This window comes from Plectropomus leopardus, chromosome 12, assembly GCF_026936395.1.
Source record: "Plectropomus leopardus strain MGB_pleo_1.0 chromosome 12, ASM2693639v1, whole genome shotgun sequence".
Classification (NCBI taxonomy): Eukaryota; Metazoa; Chordata; class Actinopteri; order Perciformes; family Serranidae; genus Plectropomus; species Plectropomus leopardus.
In genome coordinates this window covers 28,575,419-28,603,227 of record NC_142187.1, presented here as the reverse complement: position 1 = coordinate 28,603,227, position 27,809 = coordinate 28,575,419, and the positions used below count along the sequence as shown (strand labels likewise).

At 43.5% G+C, this 27,809-nt stretch overlaps 1 protein-coding gene across 1 annotated transcript in view; it reads left to right on the top strand.

The window, feature by feature from the left end:
• The window catches only part of LOC121950897 (ski-like protein), a 45,744-nt gene that overhangs the window by 2,677 nt on the left and 15,258 nt on the right, over window positions 1-27,809 (top strand). The window contains exons 2-3 of the mRNA XM_042496984.2: window positions 1,705-2,986; window positions 27,211-27,306. Of these exons, the coding sequence (XP_042352918.2) occupies window positions 1,865-2,986; window positions 27,211-27,306 (1,218 nt within the window). The 5' untranslated portion in view covers window positions 1,705-1,864. The remainder of the gene's footprint in view (window positions 1-1,704; window positions 2,987-27,210; window positions 27,307-27,809) is intronic.

Sequence of the window (27,809 nt, the reverse complement as noted above, 5' to 3'; positions counted from 1 at the left end):
ATCGACCCACGGTGAAATGTGCCATTAAAAAACGCCCACAAACACCAACCTACTTCGGAGTCGAGCTCGAGGTTTGCAGCATTCCAGTCGGTGGAAAAAAACGATTCAATGAAATTTGCAAAAGCATGCACTGTGCTCAATTAATGCGCTTTTTTGCACGATATTTTAAAAAAAAATGAAAATGCATTTCACGACATCGTATGAGCGCAAGTGGTAGAGTAAATGTTGCATTTTCAAACTAAGGTGTATTCAATCGGTCGTGTGTGTCATATTGCAGCAGGAGCCATTATCATCTAGATTGCGTTTTAAATTGTGGATAACCAGCTAAGTGTTGTTTACCTTAATACAGTCGACTAAGCAAATCCGCAGTAAAACCTGCGAGAAAAAGGGGGAAACACCGCTTTCCATACTGCTGCATGTCAAGCTGTGAATAGCCTGGGAGAAGGGGGACGACTGCTGTTAACGCTTTTATCAATTGTTTTTCATGAAGTTGATGGGGTCAGCGTGGGGTAAGCAGACCTAGGGGAAGGCACAATATAGTTGGGAAGGGCACTTTCATTTGCTAAGTGAAATGTTTTTCGACCATTGTATTAGCCTTACATTAACAGTGTAATTACAGAGGGGCAGGGTGATGGGGATTTTCGCTTGGGTTGCCATTTCTGGTCAACTGGTTTTGCTTGTTAAAATTCTCACTTACCGGAGAAGTTTGTTTCAAAACCTTTGGTGAAAAACCCAGATGCAAATTTCCCCTGGGGTTCAATTACAAGTGCTGAGAAAGCCTTGTGTTTGTGTGAAGTATGGTAATGGCCATTTGGTTTAGTGAGCAGCCATTGACCTCTTCAGCCCCCAGCCGGGACAGTGGTCATAAAACATTTAAACTCCTTATGGATGTTTCATGCTCCACAATATTTTTTTATGAGATCATTTTCAGTTTGTTTATTCATCTACAGCAGTGATACTCAACTTGTGGCCCATGGGCAGAATCTGGCCCCTGATAGCAAAATCTGGATGACCCTTCCAACCAGTTTCTAATTCACAATAAAAATAAAAGGATTCACACTTACGATTGTTTTTGTACATTTAGTATACATATGGTGCCAGGGTGCGTAAAACAGCATCAAAATATAGTTTATTTATCAAAATAAGTGTTAGTTGTGGATCCCCCGAACCCCTGGACAGAGGTCCTAGCTAAGCCCCTAATTTCGTAAGATCCTAGAAATGCCCTAAAATCATAGGAACATCCTAAAATCAGAGAAATGTCTTAAAATCACAGAATGCCAGAATTTCCCAGGCACTTCCTGAAATCCTAGAATTGCCCAAAAAACAGAAATGTCCCTGAAATCCAAGAAACATGCTAAAATCCGAGAAATGTCCTAAAATCCTAGGAACGTACTTATGTCATAGAAACATCTAAAACTCAGAGAACAAACTTAAAATCCTAGAAATGTCCTAAATTTCTAGAAACATCCTAAAATCCGAGAAACATCTTAAAATCCTAGAAACGCCCTAAAATCCTAGAAATGTGTGCGGCTGCTGTGACTGGCCCCTGGCCTCCTGTCATTTTGCGAAAGTGGCCCCCAGGCAAAGCAAGTTGACTATCTCTGCTGTACAAAAGAGGAATTGATTAACTGTAGCTTAGACTTTGACTGAATGATTTTTTGGAACTCCTCTCTGTTTTCTAAATTCCTGTTTTTTCATGCATAGGAAGTGGATCAGAACATAGAAACCTTCAGTCATCATCATGCATGTGTTCAACTACCAGAAGATTTGTGTCATTTGAAAAGACTAAAAGAGGAAAAAGAGACTCAGAGGAATACAAGAACTCAGTCATTAGACGTAAACGACAACAACCCAGTGCTTAGACATGGCCAGCACCCAGACAAGTTTGAAAACCCCTTTCAAAGACTTGACCTCATTCAAGGGCAACATGAAACGGCTGTACAGAGAGCGACTGGAAGACGCGCCCATCAAGAAGCGAGTGATGGCAGAGATCAACCTTAAGCGCCGCAGCTTGGATTCCCTCCCCAAAACTCCCAAGGTGAAGAGGGAGCAGGTGGAGGATCTGTGCCACGACTCAGACATGGATGTGGAGGGTCGGGCTGAACTGCATGTGGTGGGCTCTGCCAAAGCCCTGGACCTGAGCCCTGGGCTTAAACACACACTGGCCCAGTTCACTCTGAGCAGCCAGAGCTCCCTCGGGGGCCCAGCTGCCTTCTCAGCCCGCACCGGCCACGAGCACTCGCCGGCCGGCATGCCCCCCCTGCCCTCCCCTCCTGTCCTGGGAGGGGGCCCTCTGCTGGTTCCCTGTGACAGCTCCACTGAACTCACCCACTCACTGCTGGAAGGAGAGTCCATCTCCTGCTTCGTCGTTGGGGGAGAGAAGCGGCTCTGCCTGCCCCAGGTTCTCAACTCTGTGCTCCGCGACTTCTCCCTGCAGCAGATCAACACTGTGTGCGACGAGCTCTACGTTTACTGCTCACGATGCGACGCAGAGCAGCTGCACATCCTCAAGGTGCTAGGCATTCTGCCGTTCAACGCACCTTCCTGTGGCCTCATTACGCTGACAGATGCACAACGGCTGTGCAACGCTTTACTGCGTCCAGGGGCGGCCTTGCCCGCTGACCCCAGCGGTAAACTGTCGACCCAGGGCCTGCTGAAGGAGAGCGAAGCCAGTTTCCAGGTGGAGCACCAGTGTCTGGGGAAGTGCCAGGGTCTCTTTGTGCCCCAGTTCTACACCCAGCCGGAGGCGCCCTGCATCCAGTGCGTCGAGTGTCAGTTGCTCTTTTCACCACAGAAGTTTGTCATGCATTCACACAAGTCGCCAGATAAGAGGACCTGCCACTGGGGCTTTGACTCGGCCAAGTGGCCCTGCTACCTGCAGCTTGCCAGGAAGTACCAAGGCATGCCCGAGGAGCCAAAGCTCAAGCAGCTACTGGATGAGGTCAAAGAGAAGTTCCACTACCAGCTCAAGAGGTCGCTGGACAAAGTAAGTGCATTTCTGAATGATACCTGTCCGATTATGCCGATCAAGTTTTTTTGCCTCCGATCTGAGTCATGTGATACTGAGTATCTGCCGATACTGTGTTCCGATCCGATACTAGTATTTACCTGGATAATACAGCTGCACAGTGCACACTTCAAGTACTTACAAGTTATTAGAATCAATCAAGTGTATATGCTTGGCAATGTGATAGCTCTGCAATGCAATACAAGAAAATATCTGCAGCCAAACAGTATCTAATTATATTTTTACAAAATAACAAATTAAACACACGAAAGATATTTTTGTATGGCTCTTGTTACAATTCCATGTAGTGCAGCATTTGTTTTTCCAACAAAGTAAAATATGCCTTCAGAAATTGCTCTTAAATCCACTTAGAGTAAAATTGTAATAAAAATACACTATAAACACTATAAAGAGTAATATCACATTTCCATTTCAAAGTAGTGTTATAGCTGAACTTTAACATTCCCAGTAACAACAAATATCATAGATCATGCTGTCTGTTGCAACACTTGACGGTAACGCTGTGTTGGTGGATATTAAAAAAGGTTTAGTTGGGGGGGCGATCCCAATCAATTAAAAAATGCATTTTTTAGGCCAAATTCCGGTCCTTAAGATTTGATCAGGACATCCCTAATACCTGTTTTTTTGTTTGCTTTTTTGTATGCATTACAATGGTCATTTAAATGTAATATGTTGGATGCCGTCCCACAGCCTGTGATAAGCAGGCTTGACTAGACAGCCTTACAGCTGGTGTTTTCTTAAACCTGTGTTGACCTGTTATGTGTTGGAGCGGCCTGGGACAGGTGGTGACATCTGCCCAGCCAGGTCTGATCAGACGAGGTGAGGCCAGCTGGTCACAGCTGAAGGGGAAGTGCATCATTTGTCCCCCTGTGTCACCTGGAGGTCACTTGGAATGTCACTGAACAAAAGGGCAATATGGGACACTCAGGAAGAGCCTATTTACCTCCTACATAAAAACTACATGTCAGCAGTTAATTGTTAGACCTTTTATCTGGAAATAAAAGCACATTTCTAGTTTGCCCAAAGGTAACTGCATTTATCTTTTAACACATTCCTACAAAATTTGAGAAAATGGAAATTAAATCTAGTGCAAACCAATAGATTTTTGGCTGGTTATACATTAGATGGCTTTGGTCAGAGAATTGTTTTTTAAAAATCCGGTTTGAAACAAGGGGTGCACGATTTTGGATTTAAAATTATTGCAACTTTTTTTCTCAGAATCCTCTAACTGAATATCCCTCTTAATCTCTGTGTAAGTTTATTGTTATTTTCATTTATTTTCATTTTATTTACTTATTTATTTTATCGTCTGTTTATCTGTTTAATTTTTGTCATTGTTTTGTCATGTTGGCTGATTCCGATATTTCATTTTAAAACCATTATTGGCCAATTGCAATGATTTGCCGATATTATTGTGCATCCGTAGTTGAACAAAGAAAATGTCTAGTGATGTCTGTGTTACAGTCCTGGAGCTGTGGCTCCAGGACTGTAACACAGACATCATTAGTGACCCTTTTACCTCCAGGCAAACCTGAAAGAGAAATTACTCCACTGCACTGCCACTCACTGAAAGCCAGAATGCTTCAGAGTCTTCCAAATGATTTTGGGCTGATGATTGATGATTTTGCCGATTCTTTTTTATTCTTGCTTTGTTTAAAAAAAAAAATCATGTCAATGCAGTATCTGAGCCACAAGGGCAGCATGCCTATTGAAAAGTCAGCATTCAATGACAAGAAAAGCTCTAGATCGTTTCTCTGCCATTGACTGGTTTATGTCTCATGACCTCCCTCTGACCACAGTGGATTGCCCTTTCTGTATTGTTTTGTGGGTAAAGGTGGGGTCGTGTTTTTGTCTGTTCGGTGTGGCCTGTTCACTCTTAAAATCCACCAGTTCAGATTGTTTTTAAGTGAAGTAAATCAGCTGAAACCAGCACATTTGGAACTGAAATGGGCCTTACTACAACCCTTGCTGGCAAGATTTATTTGTGGTAGTAGTGCAGCAGGCAGCAGGTTAAGTGAATGTGGAGTAGAGAGATTGCAGTGTGTATTTATAGTGTGTGCAGGTGTGAGTATGTATTTGTGGAACACATTTTGTATTGTTTGTGTACAAGAGGAAGGCAGATGCCTTGCTTTTTTTGGTTAACTCTACGTCTGAATGTACCGGAAATACCGTCTGCTATCTCGTCTAGCGTCCCGACCGCATTCCTGTCTCGCCTCTTCCCAATTGTCCACCTCTTCTTCCTCCTCCTCAGTTTAAGCTATGCAATTTGGACGGGGAAGAAATTCTTTCTAAAAGGCAGAGACGTTGTAATACCACAGAGGAAACACGCACACACAAACGTAACATATGCTCAAGGTGGATGATGAGTGCTTCAGTCTTTGGTGTGTGTGTGTGTGTGTGTGTGTGTGTGTGTGTGTGTGTGTGTTTATGTGTGAGACATTGCCAACCTGGGTGTGCGTAATAAGCTGCTAACTGGAGGCTAGTATGACACATCTTCGTCTCTCTCTGTCTCACACTTTGCCAGTCTCTCTGGAGCCTCTGTCTCACCACAGTTTCAGGTACTTTCTTCTCTGTCAGACGTGATTTCGCAGTCATTTTTTTGTTGTTGTGTTTTTTTTTTTGTAGCTGGGTGGTAGATACTAGATTTGATCTTGTTCTGAGGGGGCTTGGCTTGATCAGAAACGGTGTTGTCATATTAAAAGTGAAACTTCAGCTACTTGTGTAGGCAGAGACACACAAAGGCACAAATTCCTGGAAAGACAGTTGCCTGTGAGTCTACAGGAAGCAGGTGATTCTGGCATAAAAGAGGATACCGCTCCGGCCCACCACCAAAAGCGGATGTATGGGTGTGCGAAAGGTCATTGGCCAGAGAACGAGGTGACCTGGCAGAGTCCCGCTTCACTCAGTCAGGACAAGTCCATCCACTCTCTGTTTATATGCATTTGTGTAATGAAAGTGCGTGTTTGGATGAACAGGAAGTGAGCCAGACGGACATGTCTCTCACCCTGAACATCCTCCAGACTTTCTGTGTCCAGCCGCCTCTGCTGCACTGACTGCGTGACTCATACTTTCCACATCCCAGTGGATGTTAGTGGAAGTCCAGCCAGACAGCTTACAGTCACACATGCTTTTTAGAAAGATGGCTCAGGCCTCGGCGTGTTAGTCGAACCCCAGCTGCAGTCCCTTTTCCCAATGGCCCTTATTTACACACAGTGTCAATGTGCACATTTATAGGCGGTTCATAGTTTGACCGTACAGCTCTGGGACCTCTGAAAGAGAAGAGACACAAACAAGGTAGCCTTCTGGAAGTTTTTTTTCCCACCTTCTCCAATAGCTACTGGTCCCATATCCTGTTAGGAGTGTTTGGTTTGAGAAGGCGCAGTTAAAAACTCCAGGACTTGCTCTCTATAAATGGTGCTTTGTGCCCCGAGGCACGGCTAGTCTGTCTACTGATCCCTGCTGTGTAAATAGAGTTTGCTAGACAGACGCCACCAAAAAAACGAGCCTTATCTCAAGAGTTACCTCAGCATCTGACAAACAATGAGTTCATTTTGCCTTCAAGGGTTGTGACACTGTACTTTCCATTGAGACAAGATCTTATGTCGTCATTTTTATTAGGTGATTTTTTTAATCTCACAAGACAGGAAGTAACAGAAGTTCCCAGTGATGATCGTCATATTATTTATTTTGGCTTCATTGAGCTGTGTGTGAAAAAAATCCCCAGTAGTACTCTGTATTAGGTCGTGTTATATTTTAAGATTCAAAAATACACAAAGGTCATTTTTACTGTCCACACCTGTGATTTGGTTCATTTGGTCCAGACCAGGAGGAAAAACTTTTTATAAACGAACCAAGATGAGTATATGTGAGGTTCTAGCAACTTTTTGGAAGGTTGTCATCAGTGTATATTCAGGACCCATGTGGGGAGATCACAATCAGGCGATTGACAGAAGTTTATGTAGCAGCAACTTAATGCTCTTAGAGTATTCATGTTTATGTTCTTTGGTGTCACAAGAACTCACAGAGAAATAACTGTAAGCATTATTAGTCAGCTATAAGTAAACTGTAAATCAGTCACATGAAAAATCACAAAACTTTACAAACTCTGCATGTATGTTCCACTACAGCAGAGCTATAGAACAGGCATGTCTGCTTTCATAAAATCCTGTGGTTGGTTTGTTTTCTTTCACACCACACATGAACCGCACCAGGTCATTTGATCCGCACTGAGGTTTGATTGACAGCTGTCACAACAGCACAAAGGAACGAAATTGAGTACTTTGAACTGAACCAAACAGGGTAGGTGTAAAAGCACCCTCAAATGTAGACTGTTTTGTAAAACTTTGTGTGGAGTCATTGGTTTGATTTACCAGAATCATAAACTTTTCTTGTTCACAGTGGAAAAAATAGGATATTTGAAATAAAAAAACATTATGACATGATATTTTAGACATATTTTTCCCACACTGGCAAACATAACCCTGTAGCAGAGCATTGCGAACATAGTTGTGTGTTTCTTGTTTGCCTCAGCCTTGTTTGTGGCGTTGTGCTGGCCCAGAGTCAGAAGTGTCAGACGGAGAGAACAGCCTTCCTCTGTCTGTCTCGCTGGCCGGGGCTGACACAGTGGCTGCGGCACAGACGGCAGACAGCTGCATCTCTCTGGCTTCCTCTTTTTGCTATTTGGAAACCAGTGACTTCATTACCGCAGACCAGTGCAGCTGCACTCTCTGGCTGTCTCTAGGGCTGTCTGCTCTGTCTGTCTGTCTGCTTGTCATTCTCTTGGGCTGTAACTAATTGGATTTTGGCGGGCATGCTAATCGCTCACTGTGCTGCTTTTGCTATCGCTTCCTCTACCTCTTCCTCTATCATGACGTCCGTCTTCCATCTGCCTCCTTCTCTCGGGTTTATGTCCTAACCTCTCTTGAGTTATGGCACTTCATCCTTCGCTTATCTCTTTAATTCTAACTAAGATGTTTTGCCGTTGCCCACATGTGTCTGTAAACAGTCAATACCCCCCGGGGCCCCAATCAGTGGACAGCAACAAAATAAGCAGCCAAATGACCCGATAAGTCGATCGTTACATAAGCAATAAGACCACTTGTATGCGTCTGCAAGGCGGATGAGAGGAAAGCCAGTGGCTATTGATCGGGTCTCCAACCTTGATGGATGTGGCGAGTTGTTGGGTGACACGGACACTGAATAGAGGAGGCGATGGACTGAGAGGGAGGCAGGAGGAAACGGAAGAAGAGTGAAATGAAGAGACTCAGTTACAGGGTGTTGCATAAGTTCCCGTCAGACATGTGCATCAGTTTCCAGAGTTCACCTCACCTCTACTTCTGCTGTCGCCGGCCCTCATTTTTGTAACTCAGACAGGCTACCAGACAGAAGTAGCGTCACACAAACACAAAAAGGGTATCTGTTGTCAGAAAAGACGCCACCCCTGGGGGAGTCACTTGAGCAAATGAGGTAAGGGTGAAAATGAGAAGTAAGAGTATGAAACCAAGATGAGAGGGTACATTCAAGACAGGTGGGTCTTGTCTCAGTCACAAATTGCTTTACACTTTGTTCGTCTTCCATGAAACAGGCTGTGACCACAGCCATTATGTTGGCAGCCGGGCCCCAGCTCTTCTTTCCCCTGAGTTGAAAATTAACCTCTCCAAGACCTGAGCTGAACCACAAATCTAGCCTGGTACAGCCCTCTTGGTTGGCCAATCACATGCCGGGTAGCTCGCATTTCCCCAGCTAACACTGCTTGGCCCCCCCATCCCACTGCAAGACACCCATACTCATATTTCTATGTCTGTTTGTGCATTTCCCAAAGAACAATTATCCACTTATACTGAATACACAGCAGCTCCTTTTAACGATGGCTCAGAGTAACTTACAGTCTATCACGTCTGTATGTAGTTTGGTGTGGGTGGCTGTCTGTGCTCCCTGTGCACAACAGGCTGAGCCTTGGCCAGTGTTTGCTGCCTGTTGAAAAGGGCTAAAGGGGCCCCCGCAAGGTACGAGGGGCTGAACCAAGGGGCCTCTGGTATGTCACCATCAGGTCAGTGCCAGTATCACGGCTCCATAAAAGCGTTGCAGCCCACTGGAGGGACGCCAAAGTCATTACTTCTCAGGCTTTTTCTTAAATAGATAAGAATCAAATCAAGTTTGGAAAATGGTCACAGGATTCAGCCCCAGTTCAGTTCACCACTTAGATTTGTTGTGCACCAGCTCACAGCTTATCCCCTACATTTAAAAGTGTACTGCTTGTTGGCTCGTGGTAATTTCTCACCCCGGCTGCAGCTTGTAATGTTTGACTGTTTCCTCGGCTTGGACTCATTTCCCACCTCACCACCAGAAGACGATAATGGGCCTCATGCAGCAACATTCTCTTAAATTTTTCTTATATTTTCTACTATTTCTCTGGCTAGAGAAAATATGAACTACAGATGCACTCAGCATTCTTAAACATCCAAATTTGCTTTTACTTAGGTATGGTGAATGGTGAATCCCACTTGATCATAAGTCACATATGTGCATAGATAACGCCCCTAGACACTATGTAAGGGCAGGTTTTGTGCCATATACAAAGACTCTGGCATATGGCCAAGACTGGAGACCTCGTATTCACCCAAAGAAAGTTAAAGAAGAACCTCTGCAGTAATGACAAATTGACATAGGCCTACTGTTAATTAAACTTAAAGTAAATGTTATTTTAGGGAAATGTATTAATGTATTAATTTTCTAATTAAACGACTAATTGTTTCAGCTGCTCTTGTGTACTTCCACATGGCTTGTCCACAAAAATCTAATAATAGTAGAGAAGTAAAAAGGATAATATTTTAATAAGTGTAGTGGAGTAGAAGTGTAAAGTGGCATGAAATTAAAATAGTCATAAAGTAAAAAGTAAAATTTTCTTAGATTTGTACTTATGTACAGTACTTGAGTAAATGTACTTAGTTACATTCCATCACTGATCAGCAGAGGGACGCATGGGAACTGAAATTAAAGTGATTGAGATCAATGAACCAAGTATAGTATATTTCTTTAGCCCTGAAATTTAATAATCCAATTTGATTAAATGATATTCATGCATTTTTAAAAAATATTTCTCAAATATCTAACAAAATAAGAACAAATCCTGGATACTGGCAAAAATAAGAGAAAATGTTTTAGTAAATTGTGTCTTGCATGAGGCACCACATGTGGCTGCAGGACTGATGTGAGCCCGCCACAGCAGCAGGTAGCAGAGATAGGCCGGTTCAGATACAGCGGAGCCTCCTGCCACGTCTGCCAACAGTCTCATAGACTAAACAAACTGGCTTAGCCCCGCCCAGCCAAATGTCCTGTGGGCTTTTAAAAGAGTGCTGGACTGACAGCCTGTTTGCATGTTCACTGCGCTCTGGTTCTCCCCCCTCGGGGCGTCAGACCAGTTTGTTGCCTCTGAGGAAAAGGAGAGCAAGTGAAAGAGAGGCGACTATAATGGGCTACGAGTTCAAACAAGACTATAAGAAGAGACAGGGGCTTGGATCGTAATACGTCCGACTAGCTTGCCAGGGTTGTTTTGCGTGAGACCGGAATAATGAGGAGCCTTGGTATTAATTAATCGATGTGTTGATGAGAAGATTAACTGTCCACTGTCTGGTCTCCCTGGGAGACAGTCAGATGAGCAGGGTGTGTGTGGACGTTGGGGGTAGGGAGTTGTAGGCGAGGGAGGTATACTGTAAAAGGGTTGTGGGAGACTGCCAGCTTGTGCGTGTTGTGTGCAAGCAGAGCGATCACGTTTGCATTTGAAAGGCTCTTCTGTGCCGCCTTCCCGGTGGGAACGGTGATTAATGAAGATCTAAATGGAGAGACCCAGAGACGGCACTTTCCATAGGAGCAGCGTATACACAGCAGACACACCATATAGGCACTTAGACTATGTCTCTTGTATTTTCTCCCACAGCTCCAGTCTCCCAGACAGGGAGATAAACAGTGGATATCAAAGGCGTGTCATGAGTCCCGCTGGGCTGCCACCCGGCACATCCACAACACATTAAGCCCAACCACTACACTGATCAATTATGCATGTTGCAAACACAGAGAAATCAGGGGGATACTAGTCATCTTGTATGATTAAAAGAATCCCCATCTCTCCACTTTGCTGTTAATTTATTTGCATGTTTCATAATGGCTTGTCATTTTCATAAGAAGCTATTTTGCCTGCGCTGTCTGGAAAGGTGTCCTCGTTCTTATGGGGGTTTTTTTTGGCCTCCACATGCTTATAGAATTATTTCACTGATATAAAGAAGGCCCTCACATAAAACTAACCAGTCTCTGCAGCAGGAAGACGCACATACTTTTCAAATTGGTGCTACATGACCAGAGAAAACTGTAAAAAAAAAAAAAAAAAAAGGGTTCTTTTGCTCAAGAGGTAGAAAATATACAACTGCCAGAATGGTTTGCGCCCACTGGTGGGTGACATAATGTGGACTTATCCATGTGAAACAATGTCGGATCTCCTATTACATTTAAAGAGTAAGCTAAAACATGTTTCTGAAAACATTTGAGGCGAGAAATATGCAATTCAGTTACAGAATCTTGGTTTATATTTGATTAGTGCTGCTTAGTTTTACCATTTGATCTTTGTTTTGTTGGCCTCTGATTTCACTGTGCAGAAAGCAGTGTGCCGTTCACAAACTCACCATTTCTGAAAAACGGGGCATTGAAAAAATGTTCTGAAAAGCTGGATGAAACTCAGTAAAGTATCCCTTTAATTGCATACAACAATGGCAGCCAAGTTAAGTGCCGCTGTGGCCCAGGCTTGTTTTGACCTTCAGCCTACGCACCAGATGAAAGCAGATAGTGCAGCAAACTCTGGTGTGATGCAAACTTGCCAAGCTTGGGTAGGTGATTACTTGCCCTGTAAGTCCCGTATTTTTCAGTCTCACCTTTGCTCCACTAACATCAAAAGCCCTCCAACTGTTTCTTTCCCTTCCACTGCTGGCAGCCTCTATACCCTGTAAATCCTTATCTCACCAGGGGCCTGACTGATGTTGCTCAGGGCAAGGCCGTAAAGTTCGCAACCGGGAAACAGACTACATTAGTGAAGGTGAAACAAGTGATGTTTTGTGGTTTGCCCAGCCTTCAATCTCTTTCTTCCTTCACCTTGACAAATGGTGATGTGTTTATCTCGCCACTATTCCCACCTGCAGTGATGCCGCTCATGGGAATAATCTGTCTCTGATATGTTTTAACATACAGTCTTCTTTGCCTCATGCTCCTCAGGGGTCCATACCAGCTCATCTAGATCCTGTAAATAGAGGACTGTTTCGCTCTGGTTCCTCAGCGGCCCCTCTGCACCTCCTTTTACAGGGCAAACTAAGTGGTAGACAATCCTTGAGGTCGTTGACCCCCAGATGCAATTAATTACAGCTTTTATTAATGGTATATTGTATATTTTTATCCGAGTATACTTCAGCTAGGAAAGCTTAAGGATTGCATGCATTGAGACTGGTGAGAGCACTTCAGCATCCTTGCATGCTAGTAGTCGTTCTTAACTGTCCCCAAGCAACAGAGTGGTGTGTGCTTGTGTGTGCGACTCTTGTTGAGCATGTGGCACTGATTCTCGCTCTTTGCGTGCCCCGCTCTTTTTGTTTTTTTTCTTACTGTTGCTCGTATTAAAACAGCCTCGCTGCTGGGGCAACTTGGCCCGCGCGCAGCCTTATTGCCCTTGACTTTACCCTTTGAAGAGCGAAGCTTTGCCTTGTGGTTTACAGTCTGGCTACATTTTAACTAGTTCCTATGACAAGTGCACTTTGTTATGCCAGACATTTTCTTTGTCATCACCATCAGAATTTACCGGCTGAGACACATCCTGATCCCAGATGAGGCCATACGTACAGTAGTTCTTCTGAGCTGTGACTCATGTTGAAGGAACAAATGTAGCCTCCAGCTGAATGATGGCAAAATCTGGCAAGGTTGCCTTTTCTGTCAGCTGCTTTCGGCATGCAAGCAAGCAGCCTTGTTTTATATTCTGAAAAGCAGAAAACAGTGAAGGTTACTGTTGAAATTTTGAATCCAAAACTTTTTGTGTCATCAGAGGTGAATGACAGTGAGCCAGACTTTGACCCTGACGTGTCCATATGATTACATCTCTTATTAGAGGGATGACACACACACAAATATACACAGAAGCACGGGATGCAGTGCAGATGACACAGTCCACAGTCCGTGATTAAAGGAAGTCAAAGGGTCAAACACAGCCAGAAACACACACACTGACACACACATGAACACAACCACCATCAGCAACTTCCTCCCGTCACCACGCCAACCCTATCCTGCAGCGTGAGTCACGGTGCTCCATCAGTGCTGCGGTCTGCTCTCCACTCATCAGCGTCACTGTGGAGCCAGGACAGAGATTTATCACCATCCCGGTCTCTCACACAGTCTGTTTGATCTAAGCCCAGGTGTGTTCACTTAGAGCTCTGACTCACCCGTTATAACATTTACCAAACCCAACCGCGCTTTTCTTGGGCTGTTGTCAAGCCTGCCTCAGACAGACAGTGACTGTTTCAGTGAAGAAGTCTGGTGATCAAGTTTGCGTGTGGGTTTACCTGTTAATGTTTTGGCACATTAAAGAAGTATTTCACTGCTGGAAAGATGACCTATTAATGCAGACTTGTCAGTGTGAAACAATGGCAGTCAGCCGGCAAGAAATGATCTTGTAATACAGTTAAACAGTAAGCTTTAATGTGGTTCTGAAAACATATGAGGCGAGAAATGTGAACGCAGTGACAGAATCTTGGTTTATATTTGATCAGCGCTGCTTAGTTTACCATGTGATCAAACACATTTTGGCCTCCGTTTTCACTGTGTAGGGGAGGCACCTACTTTCCCGTTCACAAACTCTCGCAATGACAGCTAAACAGTGCACTAAAACATGTTCCTGAACACATTTGAGCTGAGAAATATGCAACGTAGTAGCACAATCTTAAAAAATTTGCACTCATCAGCACTCCCTAGTTTCACAGTTTAATCGGATTTCGGTCAGAGTTTGAGAGGGAGAGAGCGAGAGGGGCAGGTCTGTCCGGCATTGGTAAGTACACCCTCTAGTTCCAGCAACAGACCAGGAGAGCCGGCAAAATGTTGCCCAATGACTCATTTTACATCAGTTTGTGTCATCCGCCAGAGTTTCGCCAGGTGGTAGGAGGGATATTTGTCTACAAGTAAGATGGAGGGAAGTTTACCACAGTTCATTTACACATGCTGCCCACACTGGTTAAAAACAGCAAAGTGTCCCTTTAATATCAATACAGACAGGGTGGCTAAATGCTGGTAGATTTCTGTGTGTAGGTTTTGAAGTTCTGTTCTTTAATAATTCAAATTTTTTCAGATTAAAAGTGAATGTATCTAGTACATTTTGTAGTCCACAAGCCATTGTGAAAGTAGAGAGACTTGTCTTCAGAGACTTGAAAAACAGAGCTTGTGACAGAGAGAGAAAGAGGGAGAGGGAGTCATGGTAGTTGATGGATTTGCATTACGGTAGTTGTGTGTGTTTTTCTGTGTGGGAGAGACAGGCGAGCCCGAGGGGCCTGGACAGCAAAGCCAAGCTGCCCATGCAGAGACGAGCAGTAGAGGCTTCAAACAAGCTCCTGCATGTAATATGGATGAGACCGGAGCTCCCTGCAGAACCGTCAGAGGACCCTGGGCCTGTTTGGATTTAACTCTCTCTTTCCATGTGTGTGTGATAGATTTTACCCTGCAGGGCGTTTTGGCCAGGTGGAGCTCTCTCTTTGTCGGGCTGTGACGAAATCTCGGGTCAGCCCCCCGGCCCTTACCCTCTCGCTCACTCTCTCTCTCTCTTTCTCTATTTCTTCAACCTCCTTCCTCCTCCATCCTCTCCTCCCCCCTTCTGTGGCTTAGTTGCAGACAGCGACGACCAACCAAGCGTTGACATTTACTGCAGTATTCCACATTACAGCAGAGCAGCCTCCTGCGCTGAGGAAGAAGTAAACAAACCGTGGATCGATATACGGCCACGTACTAGTAGTAGGGCCAGTAAAGAAGGGTTTTAGTCGCCAGTCTTAAAATGGAAATCAGGTCAAATTATGATGTTATTGTTGCTGGGTGATAAAAAAGTCCATTTAACTACTCAATGGCAGTTAGAAGCAGGTTTCAGCATGCATTTTTTAAGGCATTTTAGTGGCTGCTGTGTAATTTATTGCAAAGACAGAGGGTTGAGCAGTGTCTCCATTTTGTGTTTTCTCTCTATAGTGATAGCAGTGCATTGCTGGCTTGCTGACAGCCTCTCTCGGCTTTCAGTCTGCTTAGCAACGCTCGTCCTCTCCGCAGCTCTCTCCCTCCCCTCTGTCTCCAAGCACTCTGAGTTGTTTCATCCTTTCGAATAGTAAGTTCCCATATATAGAAAACCAGGCAGCTGATCTATGTTTTTGGTGTGTGTGTGTGTGTGTGTGTGTGTGTGTGTGTGTGTGTGTGTGTGTGTGTGTGTGTGTGTGTGTGTGTGTGTGTGTGTGTGTGTGTGTGTGTGTGTGTGTGTGTTTCGTCCCCGAATTGCGGATTTGAACCAGTAACCCACCTCCAAACAGCATCCCATGGCAACAAGCTTCTCTAGAGACTTTCTGTTTCGTTTTTGGAGATGGTAAAGCATACACACACACACACACACACACTCACTCACACACACACTGGCCCAGATGAAGCTCAAAGGATGAGTACAGTCATCTATAGACAAGACAAGAGCCCACTGGCCTCGTTCTCAGTTGACGTGTCCTCCTGGGAAAACTAAGTGTGTCTTGCATGTGTCTGTGTGCCTATTTGTGCACGATGGTTGCAGTAAACTACGTCATCCTCCTCATCCTCCAACACTGCTGTTTTTGACGGGATGTCTGTTTACTTGCATCTGTGTGCATCTGCGTGCATCTGTGTGTGTGTGTCTCCTGGCCTGGTTGACTCACATAGGTGAGCCCCGACAGCTTTGGTAATTAACGCTCTGGGGGACACTGGGGAAGGAAAGTGGAGCACACGCACACACTGAGCTGCTGTGCTAGAGACGGTAAGCTGCGCATGTATATGCAGCCCGTATGCTCTCTTGCGCATGAATGATTTTTAAATGCCCTTCACTGACTCAAGCACATTTCCTTGTGCATAAGTGTGCATGTAGATGCACATCAGTGGCCACATTTTAGACTGTTTCAAAATTATGTCAGACCTAATGACAAATATTAAGGGAGTACAGGGTAGATATAAGGATTCTAAGAGTGACCACCATGCCTTTGTAATATTGCTTTGAATTTGAAATTACCTGGTGAGAAAAAGAGTGCTTATCTTCCCCACTATTAGAGGGGTAAACAGGAAATTTCAGATATCATCAATCTCTCAATCTACAGTCTGTTTGTCTTTTACAAGGCAGAATCATATTTGCTTTCTCATAAAGCTACATGAATAATCTGATGCTCCGTCTGTTCATGACTATTAATCATAGTGCTTGAGGTTGGTGTTTGACGAGTAACACAATTTAGTTGCACTTCTTTCCTCTGATGTAACGTCTAGACTGTTTACACTTGCAACATGCCTTTGAGTAATATTTCATCGCTGGTACGAGGGCTGCAACAATCCATTATATCTGGCATCAGTAAATCACCAAGTATACGTCACTGATTTCTTTCTGAGGTCACCAAAGTTTGAATTGATTTGTTAAACTTACTTATTTTGTCTGACAGTCAAAAAAATAAATAATCCTCATGATGAGGTATTTCTACCTACTAAACGACTTAAGTGATTAATGATCAGATGTGTCATTAGTTTTCTGTCAGCCAGCTAATCAACCAGCATCATCTTTGTTATGATTACGGCAACTAGGTGCTTAATATTACTCAATTATGTAGCCAGATTAGCATTTTAATATGAGGTTGGACAGCTGAGTGAAAATAATGTGGGGATGGACAAACCTTGGATTATTAGAGTACTTTTTTGTCTAAAATGGTTAGTAAAATAAGTGTTCAGAAAACTGGTCTGCACTATTTATGATAGGTGATTATTTTATGTATTTATTAAACATAAATGGCAAAGAATTCACTGGTTTCAGCCCCTCAAATGTGGATATTTGATGCTTTTTTAGTCTTTTATAATAATGGGTTTAATGTTTTGTTCTGTAATGATGGACAGAACAAGATATCTGGAGATAACATATTAAGCTTCAAGGATATTTTTAAAAAATATTTAATTTTGCAAACAGAAACAAACTCTTTACCATCAACAGCAACTAAAAAAAGGGGAAAAAACACGCACACAACCGAAAAATCCCACCCCAAATCATCAAGAGATGCTGCAATATATAAAAACGTATTAAAAGCAGGAAGAAAACAGGTATATGACAGGAAAAAAAAGATTTCTTAAGTCCCAGAATTTGTCCGATTTATGATTGAGATCATGAGCAGATATCTGTGATATTAACAGCCAAACATGGGTACCTGTGGAGCATGCCACCATAGCAAAATACACATGTTGAGCTTTTTAAAATAGTTTATTTTTTTCCATTTTCTGCTATTTCATAGACCAAACAATTAATCCATAGATCCAAAAAATTATTAGCAGATTAATTGACTAACTGTTAGTTATTAATTAACTAACAGTCTTCAGATGCAGCCCTAGTACTCTTCACCACCTTTAATATATACTGTGTGTGACGTGGGGGGGGGGTTACCTTGACCTGCCTAGTGTATTCCAGTCAGACAATTTGTCCATTCATGAGGTAACGTTATTACAACCCTCCTCATGTACTGCTGTGAATATAGACTGGGAGCCGCCGCCTGGGATTTGACTGTGAAACATGAGAAACGGAGCACGGCGAGGGAAGGTGGGAGAGAGAGGGAGGGAGATGAATAGAAAAATTGATCGAGAGAGCTTAAAGAGACTTCTTTTTTTTCTGTGAAGGATCGCAGAGAAATAGCTGGTTTTCAGATTTAACTCCTGTCTGCGGTGAAGCAGTAGGTGGACAGTAGATTCACAATCACCTTTCATAACTCCATTTTTTACGCCCATAGACTCCCATGAAGTGTGTGTCTGTTGGTTCCCATTGGTGTATGAAGGCTGTGGTGTGTGGATTGTAAAATGGCTGACTGTAGCTGTGGAGGAAGAAGCTCAACACGTTGGCAGGGAGGGGAAAGGCTGTGTGTTTGACGTGCATGTGATGACTGTCTAGACAGAGTGCCCATGTGGCGCAAAAATGTGCCCGAGGCCCGAAGCCAAAGCAAGTCGGGAATGAACCTGTCCTTATCTGTGTGTGTGTGTGTGTGTGTGTGTGTGTGTGTGTGTGTGTGTGTGTGTGTGTGTGTGTGTGTGTGTGTGTGTGAGTGTGAGTGAGACTCTGGCATGACTAGTCTGGCTGATGCTTATCAGTGAGCTTGTCTGGGTCTGTTCTTTCTCTTTGTGTTTGGAAAGCGGGAGGAACAGGTGTGTGTATGTGTGTCTGGAGGGGAAGGCACAAACAGACAGACAGTCACATGGTGTCTGTTTGTCTCCTCATCTGTCTTGGCAGTCTGCCTGCCTGTTTTTCCTCTTGCCACCTGTTTGTCTAACCGTCCACCTGTCAGACCTGTCCTCATCTGTGCCCTGCTCTGTTTTACTGTTTACTGTTTTACTGCTTTAACTCTTCCTCCAAGGCTGATGTCAAAGAAAAATACATTCATCAACCTTCTCAGCACATACAGTAAGAGATACATTTTTTTTTCCTTTGAGCACCAAGTGAAAGGGTCACAGCAGAAGACATGAAAAGATTATTGCTGCCTCTCGACTTGAAGTGATTGAAAAATAAATGCTGTTATTGCACGTTCAAATATACTTTTTTTGCCTCTGTTTCATTATACACAACAGATAAAATATTCGAGCACTAAACAAACCAGTCATCTCATTTCACAGTGCAGAGTTAATTAGAGAGCCTCCACCAAAAAAAAGTGTATTCCTTTAAATGCCCCACTTTGCTGCCTGGTTCCCTTGTGGGCTGTTATTGATTTGGCTGCTGAAACAAAGTGCGGCTCCCAGTCCATGGATAAATGGCTTATTGGATTAAGACCTCCATATAAAAGCCTCCAGTGCCTGTGTGTCTGTGTGTGTGTTTGTGTGTGTGTGGAGGGGGCAGGTGGGACCACCAGAGTACTGGTCCCCAGTAAAACACCTAAAAAACTCCAAAATAGGGGTAGGCGATACATCAAATATTTTCCATGTATCATGGCTTGTTCCACATGGAACGTGCAAAAGTACGTTATCACTGACTTCGAGGATAAATTGCCATCGAGAGTTGCTTCGGCGTTTCCGTTCTCTTGCACTCTTCTCTGAAAGACTCACAAACATATGTCGCACACACTACTCCACCCATTCAGACCACACTCTCCTGAAGGATAATGTGTGAGCAGTCAACACATGTGTTTTTGTATCAGCAGAGCTCCAGATGGCTTCTATTTAGTTGCATTTTGGTAACATTCAGCAGTAGTGGGACCAAATACTTTTAACGCATAAATTGGAGAGCTTTTTTAGTTTGTTTTCTGTTCATAGTCAATAAATCCCTACATTTAAATTACCCATGGTGACAGTTTAACTCTGATATCTGCTAACATCTTACTGTTGACTGAAAATTAAAAGTTTACAGCAGAAACGTCTACACTTCTGGCCCGAGATGAGCTGCACCAGTGGCTTCGCTTTGACTCATTAATTATAGTAAGATTTAATTTGACTTTAAGCAGTACTTAATTCTTTGAAACCTGAGCAGATTGGTTTGATTTCTTTCAAAAACATGGGGAGAAGGTAACAAGCAACTTAACAAAACATGGCCCAAAAATTAGCAAAAAAATAGTAAAAGTTACAGGAAAATTACCTGGAAATAAGCTAAAATTGTTTTTATTAAGTACAAAGACAACAGTCAAACAAGAACATGTCCCAAAAAAATGCTAAAAAAAAACTACACGTGCTGAACACAGCACAAGACAAGTGAGACAAGAGTTAATTTAACTTTATTAAATGACAAAAGCTGTTTTATGCAATGTTATTGTAACTGTTGTTAATGTAATAATTTTTGATTTTAGTAGTCTATGGCAGTTCTGACAAGATTTCAAAATATCGAGATATGTATTGATTGCTATATAGCCTAAACGTCATTATTTTTTAGCCCCATCGTCCAAAGACGGATGCACCTTTGAGGACAAAGTGATATTCGTTGAGTTTAAAAAGAGGACCTAAAAAGTTTCTGCACCACACACCTTGGGGGGGGGGGTGCTTCAGTATCTTGTTATTGCATGGCTCGGGCCAGGAAGTATATATATCTGTGTATCTGTAGCTTGATCTTTGACACAGTTGACGACTGCAGCAGAACAGGATGTGGTCTAGAAACAGACAGGGCGTGACTGACTGTCTGTGTATGTGTGTGTTCCTCCTTTCCTCTCTCGCTGTCTGAGGCCGAATGAAAAGGCACCCAAATAAAGGCTGTTTACTTCCTCCTGAGAGAGAAAAAAGGAGAATGAGCTGCATTACTCTGTCCTCCTCTGCTGCCCGCCGCCATCCCTCTTCCCCCCTCCCCTCCCTCTGAATGCCAGGCTCATGAATGGCTCAGAGGGGGGAGGAGGAAGCGGGAGGATGGGTGGCACAGTTATGTTTTTGTGAACCCCTCTGTTTCTGTCCCATGAGCGAGACTGTGGCGCTCGCCTGGGGTTTGTTTCAGTTTTCATCCGCGATCACTGATGCCCGCGTTCCAACAGATGTGAAGACAATTGGGCCCAACAGTGTTTATGTTCAAGGGCACAAAAAGGGATTTAAATACATTTTAATAACACACACACACACACATGCACACGAGGCCTGCTGCTCTGAGATGAAAGGTCGGACCAAGGCGTGCACACTTTTTTTTTTTTATTGTGCTCTAGATAAGATTTTCCATTCGGCGTGCTGAGACCGCTTGTGTTTGTGTGTTATATCCTGTTAGTTTTACGCTATCATTTCAGTGACATATTCTCTAAAGAATAGAGTCATGCAAAAAAAAAGGAGCACACTGATTTGGGCAATAAACTTGCATCTAAGGCTGCAACTAATCATTTAATCTGCAGACTATTTTCTCTGTTTTGGGCCGATACCAGGGTTTAAAAATAACAATTTTACTGTTATGATAGCAACTTTTTTATATTGTTGTTTTTGTTTGTGTTGTTACTTAGTCCCGCTTGCGTAACCGGTATATAAAGAAATCTACACTATTATAAAAATATAACTGGACTTCTTTTAAGTCATTAAGCCCTTCATTATACTACCTTTGAATTTGTACAAATTCAGTCATACAAATTTATTAAACAACCTTTAATATCACCTTCTTTTACCTCGTTTTTATTTAATAGATTTTGAATGCATAATAACTTAATGCATCTTCTTCAGCTGGTAGTCGCAACCAACAACAGCCCAAAATCCAAAAATATTAAGTGTACCATGTCAAAGGAGAAAAGAATGTCAATATTCAGATATAAAAAAACTGGGACAAACAAAATGTTTAGTAACTCAAACAGTGAATAGATGATCAAATAGTTGCCAATTAATTCTGTTGCCAAAAGTTTTGCACATCAGAAATGTTTCAATACTTATTTTTCGGCATTAATGATATCAGCTGTGTTTTCTTGCTCTCAATGGTCTTTAATGCTTACCAAAGTCAACCTGCTGTTCTGTTTCATATTACAGCCTCAATATATTTATCTCTTTTCAGATGAAATTTGAATTGTATCCCCTCATTTTTTCTAATCAAATATTGATACGTGTTGAAGTTAGAAACTCTAGTAATGTGTCAACAGCACTATCAGCTAATAATGAAGTCTAAAATATCATACGACTTCTCAGCATCATATAATCATTGAACTGAAGTGACAACGCATCGCAATTTAGATTTGATCCATGTTTGCTTTAGAAGAAAGACACGTTCAGCTTATGGTTTGTTTTGGAATGTGAGGAAGCTTGTGTTTCCTTTTCTCCTAAATTTTTCAAAGTAAGAGCCAATTTGCTTCATGGAAAATGCATCGCTGTTGTGTGTACATGTGTGGGGGGGATGTGTTTTATTATACATGTATGGAGACAGCATGTGTATTTATAGCCTGTAACTGTGTGTGTGTATGTGTGTGTGTGTGTGTGTGTATGTAGTGAGACGGCAGTCATCTGGACTGTCCATGTGACTGGAGTGGGGAGGAGGAGAGCTTGACCTCGGACTTGTTTTCACTCTGTATGTCAGCCCGTGTGTGTGTTCATGTTCCTTAGATATGACTTACACCGAGAGTAGAAAGAAAACCAGATTCTTCTTGTTGTCTGTGAGTACGAGCCGAGACTGACGAGCAAAAAAAAAAGATCCTCTGCAGTCTTCTGCTACACAGAAACTGTCAACTTTTTGTGGAGTTGAAAGCCTTCACCCCAATCAGAAATCGTCTCCTCATGAATGATGCGTCGGTGCTTTCACTAGCACAGCCAATTATGAAATCTAACGCTCTGAGCACAATTTCTAGTTTAAAAAACTGAAGTGAAAAAATGTAATTGCTTGGGGCACAAGCTTAAAATGACACTGAATGTCAGCCTCCATTTCAAATGTCCCTTTGCAGCAAATTTCAAGTTAGAAGAGAAAAGAGGCAACAAGTATTTGTGGTGTAAATGAGATGTTAGCGCTCTGCAGTGGGAAGCACAGATGGAGCTCGCGGTAGAAATACACAGCCGCCACTGAAGTGCATTTTACTCTCTGCCTGCATTTACCAGACTGTGTATGGTAATGTTCCGGTCATGGATGTCTGTGTAGTATAGTGGTGCTTGTTATTGTTGGATTTAACAGCACTCAGGCTACACAGAAAAAAACACTTTCTGCTCCATTAATGCGTCTGCTGCAGAAACGTCACGTGTGCTGATGGTGGCTCTGGAAATAGGTCATTGTAAAAGTTCACATGGCTGTGTGTGTCTAGAGCAGTATGTTTCATCTTGCTGTATGGTGGTGGGATGAACTGTGTGTGTGTGGCTGCAGCGGCAGGCTGGTGATTAGGAACAACAGGGCAGAGTTCAGCTGAGCGAGTGTGTGGAATGCTAATCCACATTGTCATACGGCGAGCTTCAGTCTGACAAAGGGCTGGAGACGTAGGGGGGTTAGGGGCAGTTTGTGTGTGTGTGTGTGTGTGTGTGTGTGTGTGTGTGTGTGTGTGTGTGTGTGTGTGTGTGTGTGTGTGTGTGTGTGTGTGTGTGTGTGTGTGTGTGCGTGCGCGCGCGTGTGTGCGTACATGCGTGTTTGTGTGTCGCAGAGAAGAGGTGCTTCATTATTGTAGATTAGGTAGCAGCGTGGTGTGTGTGTGTAATAAAACAGGGCTGGGGGGTGGGAAGGTGGAAGGGACAAGAGAGATGGGCAACGGGGGGAGAAAAACAGCTCTGCTGAAATGTGCAAACGTTTGCACCCGCACACATTCATTAAGGAATAGAGCAGCAGGAATAATGAGCGTGTGTGTGTGTGTGTGTTTGTGTGTGTGTGTGTGTGTGCGCGCGCGCATGCATGCATGCATGCACTTGTGTGTGTGTGTGTGTGTGTGTGTGTGTGTGTGTGTGTGGGTGGGCGGTGGGCGTTAAGCTGTCAGGTTAGCAAGAAATGCAGGGAGAAACAGGCAACCATTAGTGCAACATACACACATACACCTACAAATAAAGATGCCAACTAGAACCATATAGGTTTCTACATCTTGTTCCAGTAGGAGAACCATTTTTGGTTCCCTGTAGAGCCTTTTATTCTGGTTCCATCCGGAACACTTTCAGAGGGATCTACCTAGAACACAACATAAAGGGTAATATCCAGAACCATCTGTGAAAGGTTTCACCCAGAACCCATTAGCTCAACATAGGGTTTTATCTAGAGCCCACCCGGGGGTTTCTATCAAGAACTCTTTTATATTCCAAGGATTTCATTGAGAACCCTCTGAGGAGGCCTAATAAAACAACAACTCTTCATATAAAGAACCCCTGAAAGGACCTTTCTCAGAAGAACCTCAGCTCTTCATGATGAACCCTTTTGGAACCTTTATTTCTATGAGTGTATACTACATGTATGTTCTATATGTGGATACACACACACACACACACAAGCATGTACACTCTTGTGTTTTTTCTTGTGTGCACGCACACACACACACACACACACACACACACACACACACACACACACACACCCCCACCTACCTTTTAATGAGCTGTCAGTTGTCTCATCAGCGGAGCATCTGCTGTCGTCGAGGTCAAGCAGATGAAAGACCTCTGGATGACCTGGTGTTAATGTCAGTTTGGCCTCATGCTCTCCACCTCTGTGTGTGTTTGCCTCTTATGCACACACACACACACACAGACACACACACACGTGCAGGGGGTGTGACAGGTTTAAGATTAGGGGAATGTAGTAGCCATCAAAACACACACATTCAGACAACCTTGATATTACAGGGAATCAAGCCACGACGACCCAGCTCGCCTCCACACTGCTGCAGTGGGTTTATTGTTGTTTCTGTCAACTCCCCCTCCACCCTTCCCTCTATCTCAACCTCGTCCCATCGTCCTACTCTCTCTCTCTCTCCACCTCCCTTTCAGTCCCTCCCTCCCTCCTCTTCAGTGCTGCAGTGCTGCCTTCTGGAGAGAAAAAAGGAAAAAACACCAACCACGAGTGCTCGTAAAAGGACGAGCCCCCCTCTGTATACACACACAGAGGCACACCTGGCTATGCATATGGCTCCGGCCTATTACATTTGCATGCACATGCTCATTCATCCATGCCCTTGTAAATAAGGGACTATCCCCTACATACAGTGCACACATATAAACTAGAGCTCAGAGTGGCTGTGTTTTTTTCTTTTCATCTTAGACAGGTGTAGATGCAGACAGTACAGTTACTATGATGTATGTAATGCGATGGTTATTCTTTCTCTCTGCACTGAGTCAGTGTTATTGTGTGTTGAGTTCAGGGATGGAGTGAGGACAAATATAGCTTCTCTTAGCTTGGCGTAAAGACTGGAGGCAGGGGAAAACAGCGAGCTGGGCTCCATTCACAGTTCATCGATACATCTAACACCTCTTAGACAGACATAGTAACACGGTGTATCTCATTTGTTCAACCCGTTTACATAAACTTTATGATTTTAGATTAACCCTTTGAAACTTGGAGTGACGTCACTTTTCTTGTGCTGCTTTCAGACACGTTCGAACCTTGAGGAAATTGCTGTGATTTCTTTCAAAAACACAGAAAGAAAAGCAGTGAGCAACTTCGTGAGAAATAATCCACAAGTTGCAAGAAACTATTAGATTTCGGGAAAAGCATTAAGTGAAAAACTTCTTTTTTTTTTTAAAGATTATTTTTTTGGCATTTTTTAGATAGGACAGAAGATTGCTAGCATGAAAGGGGGAGAGAGAGAGGCGATAACATGCAGCAAAGGGCTGCAAGCTGGAATCGAAACTGCAGCCGCTGCAGCAAGGACATTGCCTTCATATATGGGGCGCCTGCTTTATCCACTGAGCCACCCAATGCCTCCAAAAATCACCCCTTTCTAAATAAATCCATGTCTTCTTTAAGATTCAGTAAATAAATGTGAAAATTATGAAATAAAATAAATATAATGAGCTTTAACAAGAGTATAATTATTATTTATGAATGCTAAAGCTGCTAAATAAAGCTGCTACTCAGGCTAGTGGCTGATATGAATGGGAGGTGGCTAATACCTGGATGTCACAGTAATTTGGTCGTACTGTTGTGAGGCCGTTCAGCTTTGGTAATGGCAGTGCCAATACTGTGCAAAGAGAAATCCTTTAGTCCAGCTGATGATAGGCTGTCTGTTTATTATTCAGTGTCTTACTCTGAATATGTGTGTGTTTGTGTGTGTGTGTATGTGTGCATTCTGTGGATAAACGTTTAAAGATGGCTTTAAGAGGCTAGTAAGTCAATTATTGATGCTTTCTGCAACCTCTATCACTCTTCCTTCCTTCCTCCCGCTCTCTGCTTTTGCATTTTTCTCCCCATTGGATTTTCTTTTTTCCTGTTTCTTCTTCTCCTCCCACCTTCTCTCCTCTCTACACCTCCCTTCTCCATCCCTCAGTCTGTTGCTGTGGGCTACCTCGCAGTTCATATTGCGATGCTGGAAGGTCTTCTGGCGCCTGTGCTACCTGTCAGTTTGCTCAAAAATGTGTGTGTGTGTGTGAGAACTGCAGGCAGCCTGTGAGTAGTGTCAGGACTGTCTGCCGCAGATAAGCATCAACTCCATCAGCTTGTGGCGTCTCGCTGAGCGTGTCCTGGATTTGCTCAAAAAAACACACGTGCAGACACACACTTGCACACAACTAGGGGCAGCGCCAGCAGTATTTACTGAACACACATGGCTCAGAGGGTACGAAGCTGACACAATGAATCATAAACATTCAACACACAAATATGTCTTCACATTGAGAGAAAGGCTGACTCCGACTGTGTTGCATGTATACCATGAATCACACGCACAGAGGCACATAATGACAGGCCACACTGAAGCCATGTTGACTATCATCTTGTTTTATTCATAGGCCCTCCTCAGCGGGCTCATTCAGCTTCTACTCTTATCCTTTTTTCCTGCTGCCTTCGTTTTCTCTGACACTGTATCACGGCCGACTCAGGCTGTAGCTCACTCGTACAGCTCACTTTTAATGCCATTCATCTCCATTTTCGAGCTCTGGGATGTCATTTGTCTCTATTTCCTATCATTTAAATGCCATTTGTCTCTATCTCTTCCCCTCTGTGACTGGGCTTGGATTTTTTATTTATTTTTATTTTTACCATGTCTCGTTCTCATGCTCTCTGACACAGTCCCTGCATCTCTTTAATTGTTAAGAGTATTTTAACAAGCCTTTGTTTTATGTCAGTGTGACTGTCACTGTCATTGTAAAATAAATAAAAAGTAATAATAGTAGGCTAATAAATAAAAAAACATCGGGGGGCTCCATGTACAGAGGCTACATCCTTGCTGCAGTGGCTGCGGGTTCGATTCCAACCATGGCCCTTATCTGTATGTCATCCAGAAAAAAAATAATACTTACAAAACTATGGGACTGGGACTCTGTATTGGCAGATACTCAAGTGAGTCCGATCAAAAAATGTGATTCTTGATGTTTGTTTAAACCACCATTCTTCTCTCTCTATGTTTCAGAAGGCAGTGGAGGAGGAGGAGAGCCATGTGAGGAAACCCTCAGCAGATCTCTGCTCCCCCAGCAGCAAGTTGGCCGAAGCCGACCCCGCAAGAAAGGTCAGTCGCCGGCTTCCTCCCTGTATCCTTCCGCCTATCCCTCCATCACCTCCTACCGCTCCGGCATCCCCTCCGCTCTTCCCCCTCCCTCTCCTCTACACACAGGTCAGCTCTCAGGGTCGCCACCCCCCACCCTCGCTCTGACTGACAGACACACCCCCTGCTCACCCATTCATAGCGGCACGCTTCTCCTCTCTGACCTGTCAGGAAATACTCTCATACAGCGGCTGAAAGGCTTCCTCACCTCCCCCTACCACTGCACACACACCAACTTCACATGCACACACACATAGGAGGGAGCTCTTCACCATGATTATCTTTTTTCTCCAAAACGTGCGCACACACACACACACACACACACACACACACACACACACACACACACACACACACACACACACTCTCAGCTGATACCTGATGGATCATCCCTCATCCACATGTATGCTTGCATATATTAGCTTTATTAGATTATAGCTCCAGGAGCGCCATGTGCAGTACATCAC